The 13974-nt window shown below is 55.6% G+C and overlaps 5 protein-coding genes across 5 annotated transcripts; 3 read left to right on the top strand and 2 right to left on the bottom strand.

Moving 5' to 3' along the window:
- Positions 1-1653: 1653 nt before the first annotated feature.
- On the top strand, positions 1654-3064 carry CCMA1212_002259 (uncharacterized protein; the record flags this gene model as incomplete). Its single annotated transcript, XM_073699648.1, has 5 exons — positions 1654-1926; positions 1988-2068; positions 2133-2249; positions 2311-2358; positions 2421-3064. Exons 1-5 carry the CDS (start codon positions 1671-1673, stop codon positions 3062-3064), a joined length of 1146 nt encoding a protein of 381 aa, XP_073561888.1. The 5' UTR covers positions 1654-1670.
- A 755-nt stretch (positions 3065-3819) lies between these two features.
- Positions 3820-4381, bottom strand: CCMA1212_002258 (Vacuolar ATPase assembly integral membrane protein; the record flags this gene model as incomplete). Its single annotated transcript, XM_073699647.1, has 3 exons — positions 3820-3956; positions 4036-4127; positions 4287-4381. The coding sequence occupies 3 exons, from the start codon at positions 4379-4381 to the stop codon at positions 3820-3822; spliced, it is 324 nt and encodes a 107-aa protein (XP_073561889.1).
- An 898-nt stretch (positions 4382-5279) lies between these two features.
- Positions 5280-8437, top strand: CCMA1212_002257 (ATP-dependent helicase fft2; the record flags this gene model as incomplete). The annotated part of the gene is made up of 2 exons (XM_073699646.1): positions 5280-7206; positions 7269-8437. The coding sequence occupies 2 exons, from the start codon at positions 5280-5282 to the stop codon at positions 8435-8437; spliced, it is 3096 nt and encodes a 1031-aa protein (XP_073561894.1).
- A 1908-nt stretch (positions 8438-10345) lies between these two features.
- Positions 10346-11236, bottom strand: CCMA1212_002256 (uncharacterized protein; the record flags this gene model as incomplete). Its single annotated transcript, XM_073699645.1, has 1 exon — positions 10346-11236. The coding sequence occupies one exon, from the start codon at positions 11234-11236 to the stop codon at positions 10346-10348; it is 891 nt and encodes a 296-aa protein (XP_073561895.1).
- A 1520-nt stretch (positions 11237-12756) lies between these two features.
- CCMA1212_002255 (uncharacterized protein) lies at positions 12757-13194 on the top strand (the record flags this gene model as incomplete). Its single annotated transcript, XM_073699644.1, has 1 exon — positions 12757-13194. One exon carries the CDS (start codon positions 12757-12759, stop codon positions 13192-13194), a length of 438 nt encoding a protein of 145 aa, XP_073561896.1.
- Between the last annotated feature and the right edge of the window lie 780 nt (positions 13195-13974).

The following is a 13974-nucleotide window of genomic DNA, read 5'->3' as shown; positions in this document are numbered from 1 at the left end:
GTGCATTCACTAGCCGCACCCCGTCGGTGAGCGTATGTACAGTACGAGATACCGACTCTGGACGGCCTGTCTGTCCGGAGCAGAATCCAATCAGTGCGATACGAGTTGGAGAAGCTGTGGGCGGCTGCTTGTTTGCTTGGTTCAAAGTCAGTCAATTGGGCGCGATGAGAAAGAGATGGTAAAAACGAGAAGCAAACTCAACATCGAAACAAAGACGTAAAGGCAGCGGCCACAAGAGCGCCTCCAGCTGACAGGTACCGGCGCCACTGCCCAACTGCGGTCAAGGCACCTCAGCCACAAGGCCAAAGTCAATCTTTGCAGGCATTTTGCAGTATCGTATTGCAAAAGCCCGTCCTATTGCCTGTCGAGCACTTCATCGTCGTTTTCATCGGCCGGCTCTGGGGTTGGTTCTGGCTCCCACCTCCATCCCAGCTGCTATTTTTGCCCTGGGGCCGGCGGCTTCTGTCGTGTTGTTCCACCTTCTTCTTTCGTTTTCGTCCATCTTCTCTGTCATCCTCTCTTTCTTCTCTGCCTCTCCGACTCCTCTCCATCTAACTCTCTCTCAACACTCTCTCTGCCTTCGTTCGTTCTTCCTCTACGCCCCTATTCTGATCCCTCTCTCTCTCTATCTTTCTTTCCCCCCATCTCTCCCCCTGCCAACGGCCCGTCCATCGATCCATCCACGCAGCCAAAAAGGGTTCAGGCTTTCTTTTCTCCTCTCCTCCAAGACCGAACGTCACGCCGCTTCTTGTGCCCTGTCACAACCCCCGGCGCCGCTACCAGAACCAGGACCACTCCATCCTCCATCCCTCCTCCTCCTCCTCCTCCTGTGCAGCAGCTTTCGGGACCAGACGTCCATACACCTTTTAACGGCCTCCCAAGTGCGAATCAGATACTACAAGGGCTCGACCTCCCGTGCTTGGCGTCATAGGCCCGGTTGCCAGGTACCTAGCGCGTACAGCCCGGAGCTCCCTGGCCTGCAGCGCCACGACACACCCCTCCCCCCCCTGGCCATTCGTGCTGTCTAGGGCTAGTTCCCTCTATCGTTACCCGCTGCCACGCAGCTCTGGCACCACAAGCTGCTGGGCGACAGCTTCTTACAGGCTGCCCGGTTTCCACTTCTGCTGATAGCCAAAAGGCTCCGGAAACATCGTTCGCCTTGCCCCCAACCTCTCCCGCCAACCTCCAGTCTTTTTTCCTCTCTCCCCCAGCCCTGTCCAGCCCAGCTCGCTCGCGGCCTCAGTCAAACACCATCGCGAGACTGCTTCTCCCCCGCCTGCCACCGCCTGGAATTGTCTCTCTGGCCGTTTTTTTTTTTTTTTTTTGGGCTCCTCGCAGAGAAACACAGCGCCGCTCGCCGTCCGCTCTCTCGGCATCCCAGCATCCTCTCTACACTACTCGACTCAGGCTGCAGTCGAGCCGTGCACGCCCCGTTCCTGTGCCTTGGCCGGGGCCCCCCGTAACATTAACATTAATTACTGGCACTGCTGTGCGACGACGACCGTCCGGTCTCCTCTTTGGACATTATCGTCCGCTGAGTCTGCGACCCGCACTGATCGCTCGATCTCCACGACCGTGCCGAATGCCCTGGGCATCCTCGTCACAGAGCCCCAGCTATCTCGTCTAGCTCCCTCAGAGATAAAGAAGCTGCAGTCCCAGACGCAGGCGCCATGGCGACTCCAGGAGACAAGGAGCGCGGTCTGCCGTCGCCCACCCAGCAGGCTTTCCCGCAGCAGCAGCAGCAATCGCAACCGCACCAGCACCAGCAGAGGCCGAGCTCGCGAAGATTTAGTTTTCTCTCCGACAAGTCTCGCAAGAACTCCGCCGGCAACAAGGTCGACCTGCACGAAACGCACGCTGAAAAGGATTCTAGACGCCTCCACAGCAAGGCTGATCCAACGTTGGCCATGAACGAAGCGGAGCCCTGTACGTTGTGTCCCTTATATCACGCCTGGCCGCGCTTTCACTGACAACTGGTGATATCTAGCTGTCGAAGCTGTCATGACGGCGTCCTCACGCCCGCCTCTGCGCTCTATTCAGCACAAGGATGCGTATGGAAATGTAATTGGTATGTTCATATCCCCCTGACTGATGCCAATTGCCACCTCAACTCACACTCTGGTCTTCTCTAGCCGACCCTGACCTGTCCAACCCTACCCGCAACCGTTGGGAGCGGCCCCTCGACACTATCCGAAGCTTTGAGGCGGCAATCGAAGGCGACTTTGCGCGCAGGTCCATGCATCGCTCAGGTGAGTTTGATCTCCGGGTAAAGCTGCCTGAGAAGAACGCTTCCAGCTAACCTTTTCTCAGACACGGACCCTTCAGCAAACTTCAGCCGTCGAAATAGCTACTATAGAGGTATGGGGGCGCGATGCTCATAAACGCAGCTCTCGTGGTGGCCATTCTAACAATTGTCATAGCAAATCAACCACGTTTCCCCCAGGACAGCTACTATGGCAGCCGTGCCGCCTCCTTCAGAGGAGAAGGCAGCCAGTCCGGGCCACCAGCGCCCATGTCGGCGAGGAACAGCTACTACGACAACCAGCATTACAGCAACAATGGCGGCTACTATACCACGAGTGCAGGCCCCAGCGGCGGGCGACGTCCTTCGCGCGAGCAGACCTCCAGGATGGCCATGGCTTCTGAGCCCCAGCTCCGAACGTACGGCCGCGAGCAGAACGTCTACCCCATGCCTCACAAGGATCGCTCTTATGAGACAGTGACATCCGCAGCCGCCAGCGGAAACTCGGATCCCGCAGGTTACCAAACCGACCCTACTAGCAGTGACAACAGCTCGATTCACCGGACCTCCCCCGCCAAGCAAGTGAACGACTATGGCATCGCCTTCAGCCAGTCCCAGTCCTACAAGCCTCCCATGTTGACGGTCAACCTCACGACCCCCGCAGGCAAGATGCCGACGCCGCCAAACGCGAGTTACCAAAACCCTCAGTCAGCGATCCCTAGGAAGGATGCTACGTTGCTTAAGAGACAAGTCTCCACGACGCCGTCTGGAGGAGAGAAGCGAAAGAGCTGGTTTTCTCGCCGGTTTAGTAAAAATTCCTAAGTCTTCTGGAAAGTCAAAATACCCCGTTTATAACACTCCTTTGCGTTTTCTTTGTACATCTTCCTGGACCCGAGTCTCTTCCGCGCACTCACACACGCTCCCTCACTCTCCCAACTCTCTCTTTTTGGCGGTGTGGATGGAAAACGGCTCCATCCAGTTGCTTCACGATTGGGTCTGAACATTTCTTTGCTTGCTGCTTATAATTACGCCTTTACTGCCGGCCGGAGAGAGATGCATACGAATTGGGTGGTTGTCAGTTTTTTCCTTCTTCTTTCTGTTCCTGCATTTATTCTTTCGGACGATTGGGAATCTCGTTTGTTTGGAAGCTCTGTAAGACGAGCGTTTAGCACATGACACTGTGGAAAGGAACGGTATATACGCGGACAAGCTCCGCCATGCGGCGTTGCGGTGTTGATAAATCCTTGCCGTTGGCTCTGGAGGAGAAATAATCATGTGCCGTTGAGATGCGCGGCAAGAGCATGGCACGGTCCATGGCAGTGATGCCACTGCATTCCCCTGTCAACACGCTCCTTGTGGCATATAGACGACGTCTCCCGGAAGAGGGACGACCAGATCAGCCCGTCTCGGCGACGGGCTCTACAAACATAATGAATAGGAGACGATTATTTCTTTCGTGTTTTCTTATTTTGAATTCATTTCTCTTTAGTTGGACATGATTGCTCCTTTTTTGCGCCATGCAAAGTGAAGTGTGCTGTTGTGATGAATACGACGCGACTTTGTGAGACATGAAGTGGTTACTGTGTCTTTTTGCTGTCGGGTTTGCCGCCCTGTTGGAGATCCGTCTGGTCCTCCTTCATGGCTACGATGATGTAAGAGATGAGGACGACGTTGGCCAGCACGGCGGCCATTCCGCCCGCCAGCGATGAGTTTCCTACGAAATGCGAATGTTGGTTAAAAGCCAAGATTCCAATTGGTTCACAAGAAGTGTGAGAGAGAAAAGGAGTTCTTACCGTTGAAGATTGTGTGCACGGTCATGAAGTAGGATCCGATGGGGATGATGATCATGGCTGCGGAGAAGCCGAGGAGCTTGTAGATGACGTCTCTTGTTTCATGTGTCAGTACATTGTTCAGGAGACAAGAAGGAAGGAAATATAGATAATTGATGGATGAGGGTATAGGGATATGAAGAGATGTGTAGGTATTTCCTTTTGCTATTTTGATATGGGGTGTTTTGAGTGAGTGAGTAAGGTGTATTGCGTACTTTGGGACGGCGGGGCTGATGTTGGACTTCTCCTGGGCGGTGTCGTCTTTTTCGAGGATTGTCTTTTCGGAGGCGATGATGCGGCGGGTTGCCATTTTGGCTGGTATTGTGTTTTTTGGTTGTGAGGGTGAGTGTTGTCGTGTTGTTCGGAGGTTGATGGTGGAGGGCTGAAGTGATGAGGTGAGGTTGAGTTGAGATAGGTAGGTGAGATTGGGCCCAATGAGATATGAAAGGAGGTATAATGATGGAGCTCTCGACAGAAGAGGGTCCCAGCTGTTATAGAAGGGTAACGTGGCTGGGGTAAATGTCTTTTGTAATTGACCTTGTCCGTGTGCCTTTTCTTCTGCTCCTTACTGATGAGTTACAATCGAAGTCGAGCCTTTCCGCTTACTATTGTTGGACAGATTGCAAAATATGATGTCGTCTCTTTCCGCGCTCAGCAAGAAGGTGACGTTGTCCTCGCAAGCTTCCGCTTCTTGCTTGAACCAGTTCAAGAGCAGTAAAGTGGTCATGTGACTTCGCGACTTGGTGTTCACACTTCACGGCGCGTCTCGGATCGTCGCGAAAATTTGGTGCCGGAGAAAAAGAACCAAAGAAAAAGTGCCACTTTCAATGTGGCGGCCACTGACCGGGCTTCATCCCTCCATCTCCTCCCCCCATTGATACAACCTCACGCCTACGAAAGCACGGGGTAAACGCCTACCGATTCCGATACGCCACATTAGTAGATCTGGCCAGCGGCTGTCCCTGGTTTCTCTCTTTTCTTTTTCTGGTCGTGCCATTGAGCGTTTCTGTGATTTGAATTTGTTCTCATTTGCTCTTCACTTTTGTGTCACTTTCATCTCAGCTTTGCATTTGGGTTGCGGGTCTCTCTGTCGACTCTTCACTTTGCTGTCTTGGAGGTTTCTTTTTCACTTTTCTCCCCTCCCCTTGAGGGCCAATTCCTCGTTTCTTCCTCTTCCTCTTCCTCCTCTTCTTCCCCTCTTTCACATCATGGCACGAAGTTCGTCTCCACTGCCGCCACTATCGCAACTGGGCATCGTGCCGCGAACGCCTTCTCGACGAGTCCCGCTGCCCGCCCACGACATGGACGAGCTCGCCGGAGACACCATCCCCTGCTCGCCGTCCGCCTTCATGAAGGGTCGCGACGCCACCCAGGCGACCCAGATCCTCGGCCGTCCTGGCCTGGCGATGCCCGAGTCGTCGTCGCCCGCGCCCAGCGTCATCGAGGTTCCCGCGTCTTCGCCCTTTCAGCCAAAGCAGCAGCAGCAGACGCGACTGGGCTCTCGCCTGGCGCCCGCCGGCACCGTCTTCCGCCCTCCTCGACCGCAACCTTCTGCTGTTCCTGCGCGGAAACCAACTCCAGAGCCGATCGATCTCATTTCGGACGATGACGAGGACGATGTTACGCCTCCGCGGGGAAACATCCGGCCTACCGAATTCAAGGCGCAGATTGCCAACTTTGCGTATAAGCCTGCCTCGCCCGCCAACGAGGAGGTGACGAGGAACAAGATGCGGCAGATATTTGACATCTTTGGCGCGCGATACCCGTCGGACAAGGTCAAGGAGGCGCTCAAGGCGTGCAGAAACGACCTGGACGACACCATCGCTTGGCTGGAGCGCAATGTGCCGCGACAGGCACAGCCCCGGGCTTCGAAATCGGCTGCTCAGCCTGCCAACCGACGACTCGTATCAAAGGGCCAGATGCTCGCTCTCGCGAAACAGGCCCCTCGTGCCTCTTCGCCTTCCGTCACTTCCATCACGTCGAGCCCTCCGAAGCCGCAGCCCCCGCCGCCCAGACGACGGCTTATTCAGGGACTGCGCAAGAGACGTGCTTCTTCCCTTGAGCCTGATGAGGAGGAAGCGCCGGCGCCTGTGTCGAGCGACGATCCGCTGGTTATAGACCTGGTGGATGATGGAAGAGAGGACTCGTACCAGGCCGAGGAATCCCCCGAGGCGTCACAGGAAGACGACGACAAGGTGCTTGTGTGTATCAATGAGAGTAGCGTTCAGGAGCTGGCCGCCATGACGGGCATGAAGGAGGACCTGCTGAAGCCCATCATCGACAAGCGCCCCTTTGCCGACTTGATGCAGGCGAGAAGAGTCAGCGTCAACAAGAAGCCTGGTGCCCGCAAATCCGCCAAGATCAGCATCGGAGAGACCGTCGTGGATGCCGTCGAAGTGTTCATGGACGCTGTGACCGCCATAGATCAGGTCGTGGCCAAGTGCGAAATCAAGGGCCAGGCAGTCAAGGGCGTTGTGGAGTCGTGGGACCTCAACATGTTTGGCCAGAACAAACGCAGCACGCGATCGACTCCCGCGGACGACGATGGCCCCCTGACTCCGACGAGCTTGAGCAGCACCAAGTACTCGAAGCCGCTTGTCCCTCGTCAGCCGCAGCTGATGGACGGCCACTGCGTCATGAAACCCTTTCAGCTGTATGGTCTGAACTGGATGTCGGTCCTCTACAACTATGATATTGGCTGCATCCTTGCCGACGAGATGGGTCTGGGCAAGACCTGCCAGGTGATTTCCTTCATTTGCCACCTGGTCGAGGAGGACGAGAAGAGCCCCAAAGACAGACGTCCGTGGCCGAACCTGATCGTCGTGCCCCCAAGCACGTACAACAACTGGCTCGGCGAGTTCAAGAAGTTTGCGCCCGGCCTATCCGTCATAGGATACCGAGGGTCTCAGTCCGAGCGTGCCGAGATTGCCTACGAAGTTGAAAACGATCCTGACGCCTACCATGTCGTCCTGGCGACGTATTCGCAGATCAACTCGGAGGAGGACATTGCGGCCATGCGGTCGTTTGACCTCAACGCAGCCATATTTGACGAGGGACACAAGATGAAGAACCCAGAGACCAAGATCTACAAGGACCTTCGCCGGATTCCGTCTGCTTGGAAGATGCTTCTGACAGGTATGTCTCGCCTACAGTGACTTGGGATAGGCCGCTCGATATGCTAACGGTATCACATGCAGGCACCCCAGTACAGAACAACTTGCTGGAGATGACCTCACTGCTCAACTTTATCAACCCCAGACTCTTTGACGGCTACATGAACCAGATTCAGTACATTTTCAGCCAAAAGGTCACGATCCGCGACGTCACCAACGGCGCTTTCCTGTACAGCGAACGAGTCAAGCGCGCCAGGACAATCCTCGAACCCTTTATCCTTCAGCGTCGCAAAGACCAGGTCCTGTCCGATATGCCCCGGAAGATCTGCACCGTTGTTCACTGCGACATGCCCAAGGAGCAAAAGCAAGTATACGATGAATACGAAGAACTGTTCAAGATGGAACCGTCACAGCGTACCGCGCGAGGCTCCCGCGGTCGTCAAAACGATCAGAACAACGTGTGGATCCAGCTGCGAAAGGCGGCGCTGCACCCTCTGCTCTTCCGCCGCCAGTTTAGCGACGACAAGGTGACGGAGATGGCCAAGATCTTGATGGACAGGCTCCCCCAATCCGAGCTTCATCAGCCGGACATCAAGCACCTTATTCAGGAGCTCAAGAACTCGTCCGATTTCGAGCTTCACCTTTGGTGCCGCGACTACCCCCGCCTGCTGAAGGAATTCGACATTGCTGCGACAACAGAGCTTGAGAGCGGCAAAATCCGAAAGCTTTTGGAGCTCCTGAAACAGTACCAGGACAATGGCGACCGAGTCCTCGTCTTTAGCAAGTTTTCACGCATCATTGAGCTGCTGCAAGAGGTGCTTGCGCGTCAGGGCATCGATCACCGCGTGCTCATGGGCAACACCAATGTGTCTGAGCGGCAGACGCTGATTGACGAGTTCAACCAAGACACGAGCATCCCCGCGTTCCTGCTGACGACGGGCGCGGGCGGCACGGGCATCAACCTGACGTCGGCGAACAAGGTCATCATCTTTGACCAGTCGGACAATCCCCAGGACGACATCCAGGCGGAGAACCGCGCGCACCGCCTGGGCCAGAAGCGAGACGTCGAAGTGATTCGGCTCATCTCGACGCACACCATCGAGGAGCTGATTTACAAGGCGTGCCAGAAGAAGATTGAGCTGGCGAACAAGGTGACGGGGGCGGTTGACGAGGAGGACAGCGCGGCGGACGCGAGCAAGAACCTCGAGCAGGAGGTGCGCAAGATGATGGAGGAGCAGATGACGCCCCCGTAGGACGAGGGCAGTCCGTTTCCGTTTTGAGCGTTGCCGGCATTCATTTTTTTTTTCGGCCCCATGGATGTTGGCACCATGAGCGTGTTTTGCTATTTTCTTCTTCTTATTGTTTCTATAGGTTATATACTCTTGTGTCGAATGCGCTGGTCAGTCATGCGGTGGACATGATCTGATGAGTATTGATTCGGTACATGCATTCATGCATGATACAGTGCTTTTGAGGATGGAGTAAGGGATGCGTGTAATATGCTTGATGGATGGCATGAGAAGCTTGGTGTCTATTTACGAGCTTTCATCTCTGATTCGAGGGAGAGGAGGGCGGTGGCTTTGAAGGCGGCAAGGTGGGCTAGATATAGAACGCGAACGAAGACTACGTTACGTGAAGACTGATTAAGAAAGGAGAGATCGGGGTGAGCTCGGAAGGGAGCAGCAGACACAACGGTGACTTTTTAAGGAGTACGTGTGGCCTGCTAAGAGGCTCCCTGCTATTGCTCGTAAGATCACATGATGTTTCGATGGCGAGATCTCGATACGTTTGGAGCCTGAGAGTTCGAGTTTCCCTTTATGAGAGCGATAGTGCCCCCTTTTCTTCTTCGTCTCGTTTTCAGGAGATCAGGGAGGTGCTGTGCAGTTTTGCCGTTGCTGGATTCGTGTTCATTTGCTCTTCCCGAGGAAACCTGATGCCCATTGATTGATTCATTCATTCACTCATCAAGACAGAGGATATCTGCTCTGAGCAGATGCTCGGTTATACATACAAGAGCCCTACTCTACGAACCACTCCAACTCAGCCATACACAACAAGAAGATGTCTTCCCAGAATCCACTTCATCCATGCCCTGCAGTACATCGATTTGACTTCTAATAGTAAGATGCAAAACGAAAACGATCGAGATCTTTGCCCTCCCTCCCTTGCCTTAGTTAAAGGGCAGCCAAGCGGAGGAAGGAGGAGGAGGAGGAGGAGGAGGAGGCTGGAAACTCCTTTGTCTGAGACCTTTTCTACTCGTACAATCGATGACGACGATGGTTTTTTTTTATACGTGGGGGAGGCTGAGACAAAACGTGGCTGATTCCTTGACTTTTCTTCCTGGTTTACTTGATGGTCTTCCCAACATTTTTTGCCTTTTTCCTTTGTAAAAAGGAAGGGGTTGGGTTAGAGTTGGGTTTTGTTGCGGTCTGTTTGGTTAAGCTCGTTGACTACCTACCTCATTTATCAGTGATATAGACGGTACATGTCATTTACCAATAACAACATGGCAACGGCTGGTGAGTTTATATCATATTTTTTCATTATGCTGGTTCAGCTTGTAATAAGGTAGGTAAGGTAAGGTAGTAGTAACAAGTACCAAGGTAAGTAAGTGGTAGTAGGTAAGGCAGCAGGTAGCAGTTCTGCCACTGGTGATGATAATCCCAGAATGATATCCAAAGGGCATCCAATATCCGAAATGCCTCAAGTAAACAAAACCAAAAAGAGAGAAAGAAGGTTAATGAAGAAAGTAAAAAGACACTCGAAACAGCGTACGGATAGGTGCCAGGTGGCACTGATTGCCCTCCCCAAGTGTCCGTTGGTTTTTTTTTCCCCATCGACGCCAGTTGTTCCCCCAATGATGCGCTGTTGTGACAGGTATTGTAGTACATGGTAGACCGAGATTGACAGGATGTGAGAGATAAGATGATGTGTGATGTTGGTACAAAGAGCTGGTCGGTTGATTTGACAGGTAAAACCAAGACAAAGGAAACAGGAGGTATCCAAGAGACTGTACAGACAGACATACTAGTTGAAAACAATACACCGCTAGCTTTGATCAAAAAGTCCACGCCTTTCCGTTCCCACGAAAGAATAAAACACAAGGATATAAAAAACGACACGAGGAGAATCGCGTAAAAGATGGTGGGTATGGTTGTTCGTCACCGCCAGGAAGAAGGCAGCCTCGCCCGGCGACTCCTCGTCTTGACGCCAATGTCGCCGTTCATGACGAGGCTCTTCCAGCGGCGGTTGACGCTGTGCCGGTCCTTGCCCAGGCTGCGCGCGCAGTCCTGCCACTCCATCTTGGACAGCTTGAGCTTCTCCAGCACCAGCTCGACCAGGACGCGGTCGTCCTCGACGCTCCACTCGGCGCCGTCCGCCTCGACCTGCACGTCCGTCCCGGGCTTGCGCGCGCTCTGGTCCAGCGCCGGGCCGCCCCCCATGAGGTGCACGGTGTGGAAGTCGGACCGCTCCAGGCCCAGGGGCAGCTGCTCGGGCGAGATGCGCGCGCGCTTGGGCGTCGAGGGCGCCTGCGGCGATGACGATGTAATAGCAAAGGAGGGCATGTTGCGCAGCGCCTCGGCGTCCAGCTCGGCCTCGGTGTCCATGTCGGAGGAGGAGTAGTCGTCGTCGCGCCCCATGTCGTCGCTGTCTGCGCGCCGGCGCTTGTTGGCGCCTCGCGGGGGCGCGCGCCTGGCGATCCTCTTCCTCGCGACGGGCGTCTCGTCGCCCTTTCCGTCGGCGGCCTTGACAACGGGGGGGCGCGCTCGCAGCCGCAGCTTCATGGGCGTCGGGGCGTGCGCGAGCGGCGGCGTGGGGAGCTGCGTCAGGGTGGGCGCGGGCGCGAGCGCGCCGTGGTCGACGGGGGCGGCGGTCATGGAGATGAGGGACTGGAGCGAGCGGCAGGTGTTCATGATGTTGTCGATGGAGTATTGCGCCGAGGACAGCGTCGACGGGCTCGAGGGCGGCGATGCGAAGCGCGCGGGCTGGGACCGGGGCAGAGGCGTGGCTTGCGCTCCGCCGTCGCAGGAGAAGGCGGATGGGAGGAGCATGTTTGGTCTGATGAGGCGCGTTTTGGTGGTGGTGGTGGTGTCTTCGATTCAATGGTTTTCTCTCGAGAGGAGCGGCTTTGCGTGTTGGCGCTCGACAGTGCTTGAAGTGATGCGTGTGGTGTTGTGGTGGTTGTTGTCGCGACTTTTGGCTCTTCAGATGCGCGTACAGATAAGCCAGCAGGCAGAAGTCGAGTGACTTGAGGCGACGGGACACAAGTGAATGTCGCTGAGGCGGTGTTTGTAAGTGTGAAACGGACTGGTGAATGGCGATCGGATGTCAGCAGCCGTGAGTCGGGCGAATATGTTGTAAAAGAGTGTTGCTGTTGACGCGGTTGTAGAAGCTTGGAGATGCGGGAAGCGGGAGGGCGAGGCGCAGGTAATATGAGCGCTGAGCAGTGCCTCTGGGGGGGCAGATGGCCGGGGGCTATAACGGGTGAGACAGCCCGGGTTAGGGGGCCTGAGCAGCTAAGGCGATGGTGCCCTGTGCAGTGGAATTAGGCGGCGGGTTAGCGCTGAAGTGCTGGCAGGGCTAGAGGGCATCCGTCTGGACCCTTTAGGCGCTAGAGACATTGGCAGCGGGAGGGTCAAAGGGCTAGAAGAGCGAAGAATAGGTGGTTCACGGAAGCTGCACCGTGCGAGAATACACAAAGGGATCGAGAAGTCAAGCAGCAACCTGAACCCAAGGCGCCAATTTTTCAGCAGACAGGGGGGTTGTCCTTTCAGGGGGAGAGCCTCAACGAGGCCAGCTCGCTGCCCTGGGGCAGGGGTGGCAGCGCCTTGGGTGCGTGTGCTTGCGCTGCACAGTGTGCGATGAAACAGTGGCCGGATGCGGGCTGAGTTGCAGTCATGAGGTCTGAGGGTTGCAGGTATCGCGTGGGTATCTCCTGCGTCCCTGCTCTTGTACCTGCCAGCGCACCAGCTGCGCGCCGGATGCGTGGGTGCCATGTGAAACAGCGACGATCCTGCACGAGGCGCCCTACAGCCGGGGTACCTCACTTACACGCAAAGGAGACCGGAGACAGGCACAGACAGTGTCGTCTCTGAGCAAGCACACGAACTCAATTGGCACTGTGCGCTGTCAGGCGCCTTCTCCCGGTGGGTTGGACCCACAGCGTCCAAATGCGGCTGTACGAGTAGTACCTCGAAGTTGTTCGTCTCATCCCGACTTGTTCTTCCAACGCCCGACTTCTGGTTCCTCCCAAGATGCAATTGTTCTGTGCTCTCTCTCCCTCCCTCTCCTCTCTTTCTAGGGCTGATTGCTTCCTCGTCTTCTCCCCATTCATCTCTCTTGCGGCAATCCGTGCATCTGCATCTCGTCGTCCGCACGGGCCAAATCAAACGTATCGTGACGCCGTGATGCTTCTACCTTGTCATTCGTCTGTTTCTGCTGATGTGATGCTTTCAGCTGCACCGCCTCCCCCGCGACTTCGCTTCCGCCTCTCTGTTTCTACTCTCTTGCCAAGCTCGTCTGTCTCTTCGCCAGTCCCCAGTCAGTTGGTCAGTCCGCCTACAGCGTCCTCATGCAAGCACTTTACACGCGCCCTGCAGGGCCACGAAGGGTCAAGATGCGCCGGTGCAACACCCAGCGGAGCCTACAGTACGAATCCCACCCTCCTGAGCCGCCCTCACTCCAGCTTCCAACACTGTGCCGCATGACGGACGGACACACAAGAAAGACACTGCGAGCATCTCTCCGTGGCCGCTTCTGCGCCTCGTGTCTCGCCTTGTCCCTCGCTGTCGAAGCCCTTCTAGCCCTCCCTCGCCAAAGGCTCCGGGCTTGTCTCGATCCGGCCGAGCTATCGATGGCTGTTGAGTCGTCATATGCAAAGCATTGCGGGGGATCTGTCTTCAGCGCCGTCTCACGGCAACGCCCTAGCAGACAGGAGCCATGCGAGAGAGAAGAAAGGAGGAGGCAGGCAAGTCGATGTGAGCCAAGAGTGCTAGTTCTCCCTCTCTAGGTCTGTCTCTCGCGCCTTTTTCTTCTCGTTTTCCTTTCCCTTTTCTTCAACAACCGCTGTGGCCCATCCTCACCTACATGTTCTTCTTGTCTCGGCCACTTTACACTTACACGCTGTCTTTTCGTGCACCATCTCCGCCTCCCCTCTCTATGTATCTCTCCACACACACTGTTGTAGCTACGGCCTAACAACCGTCAAAGGTGTGGCATGACTATTAGTGCCACCGGACCAAGAGGCACGGCTCGCCCTTGTTAGCTCACTCCTCTTGCCATCACTCCCATCAAGGGGACAAGCAGGGCTGCCGGCAGACCAGCATTGCCAAGGACGTGGGCAGAGCTGATCAGTTGAAACCGATCGTTTTGTCCAATGACGTTTCTACAGTCTAGGCCAAGAGATGAGAGCTAGAATGCTGCTCGTCCTGTACACGACCATCCAACGTCCTGGTGCCGGACGCGAATCGACCTACTCTTTACTCCAAGGAAACGTGCAGATCCCGGGCCAGGTTCCGGCAGGATGCGCCGCTGACAGGTTCTGTTGTTCTTCCATGTGCTTCTCTCGCTTCCTCTGTCCCGTGTGTTCCTGTTGGCTGCTCTTACCGTATGACGATGACCGCCTCGACCGTCCCCGATTGTCCCTCAAGACAGAGATGGGCATGATACCAGTAGCGTCATCAATGAAGTCAGCGTCTCCCTCAACATTGGAACTGCTCACCCTGCCCTAGGATACGATGGTTATCCCCAAGAGTCCGAGAGTCCTTGTGAGGAGTGCAGGCCTCCGCCA

Source organism: Trichoderma ghanense (assembly GCF_004382785.1).
Source record: "Trichoderma ghanense strain CCMA-1212 chromosome Unknown scaffold_1, whole genome shotgun sequence".
Taxonomy (NCBI): Eukaryota; Fungi; Ascomycota; class Sordariomycetes; order Hypocreales; family Hypocreaceae; genus Trichoderma; species Trichoderma ghanense.
Note: the sequence above shows the minus strand (reverse complement) of the source record. Positions and strands in the feature narration are given on the sequence as shown.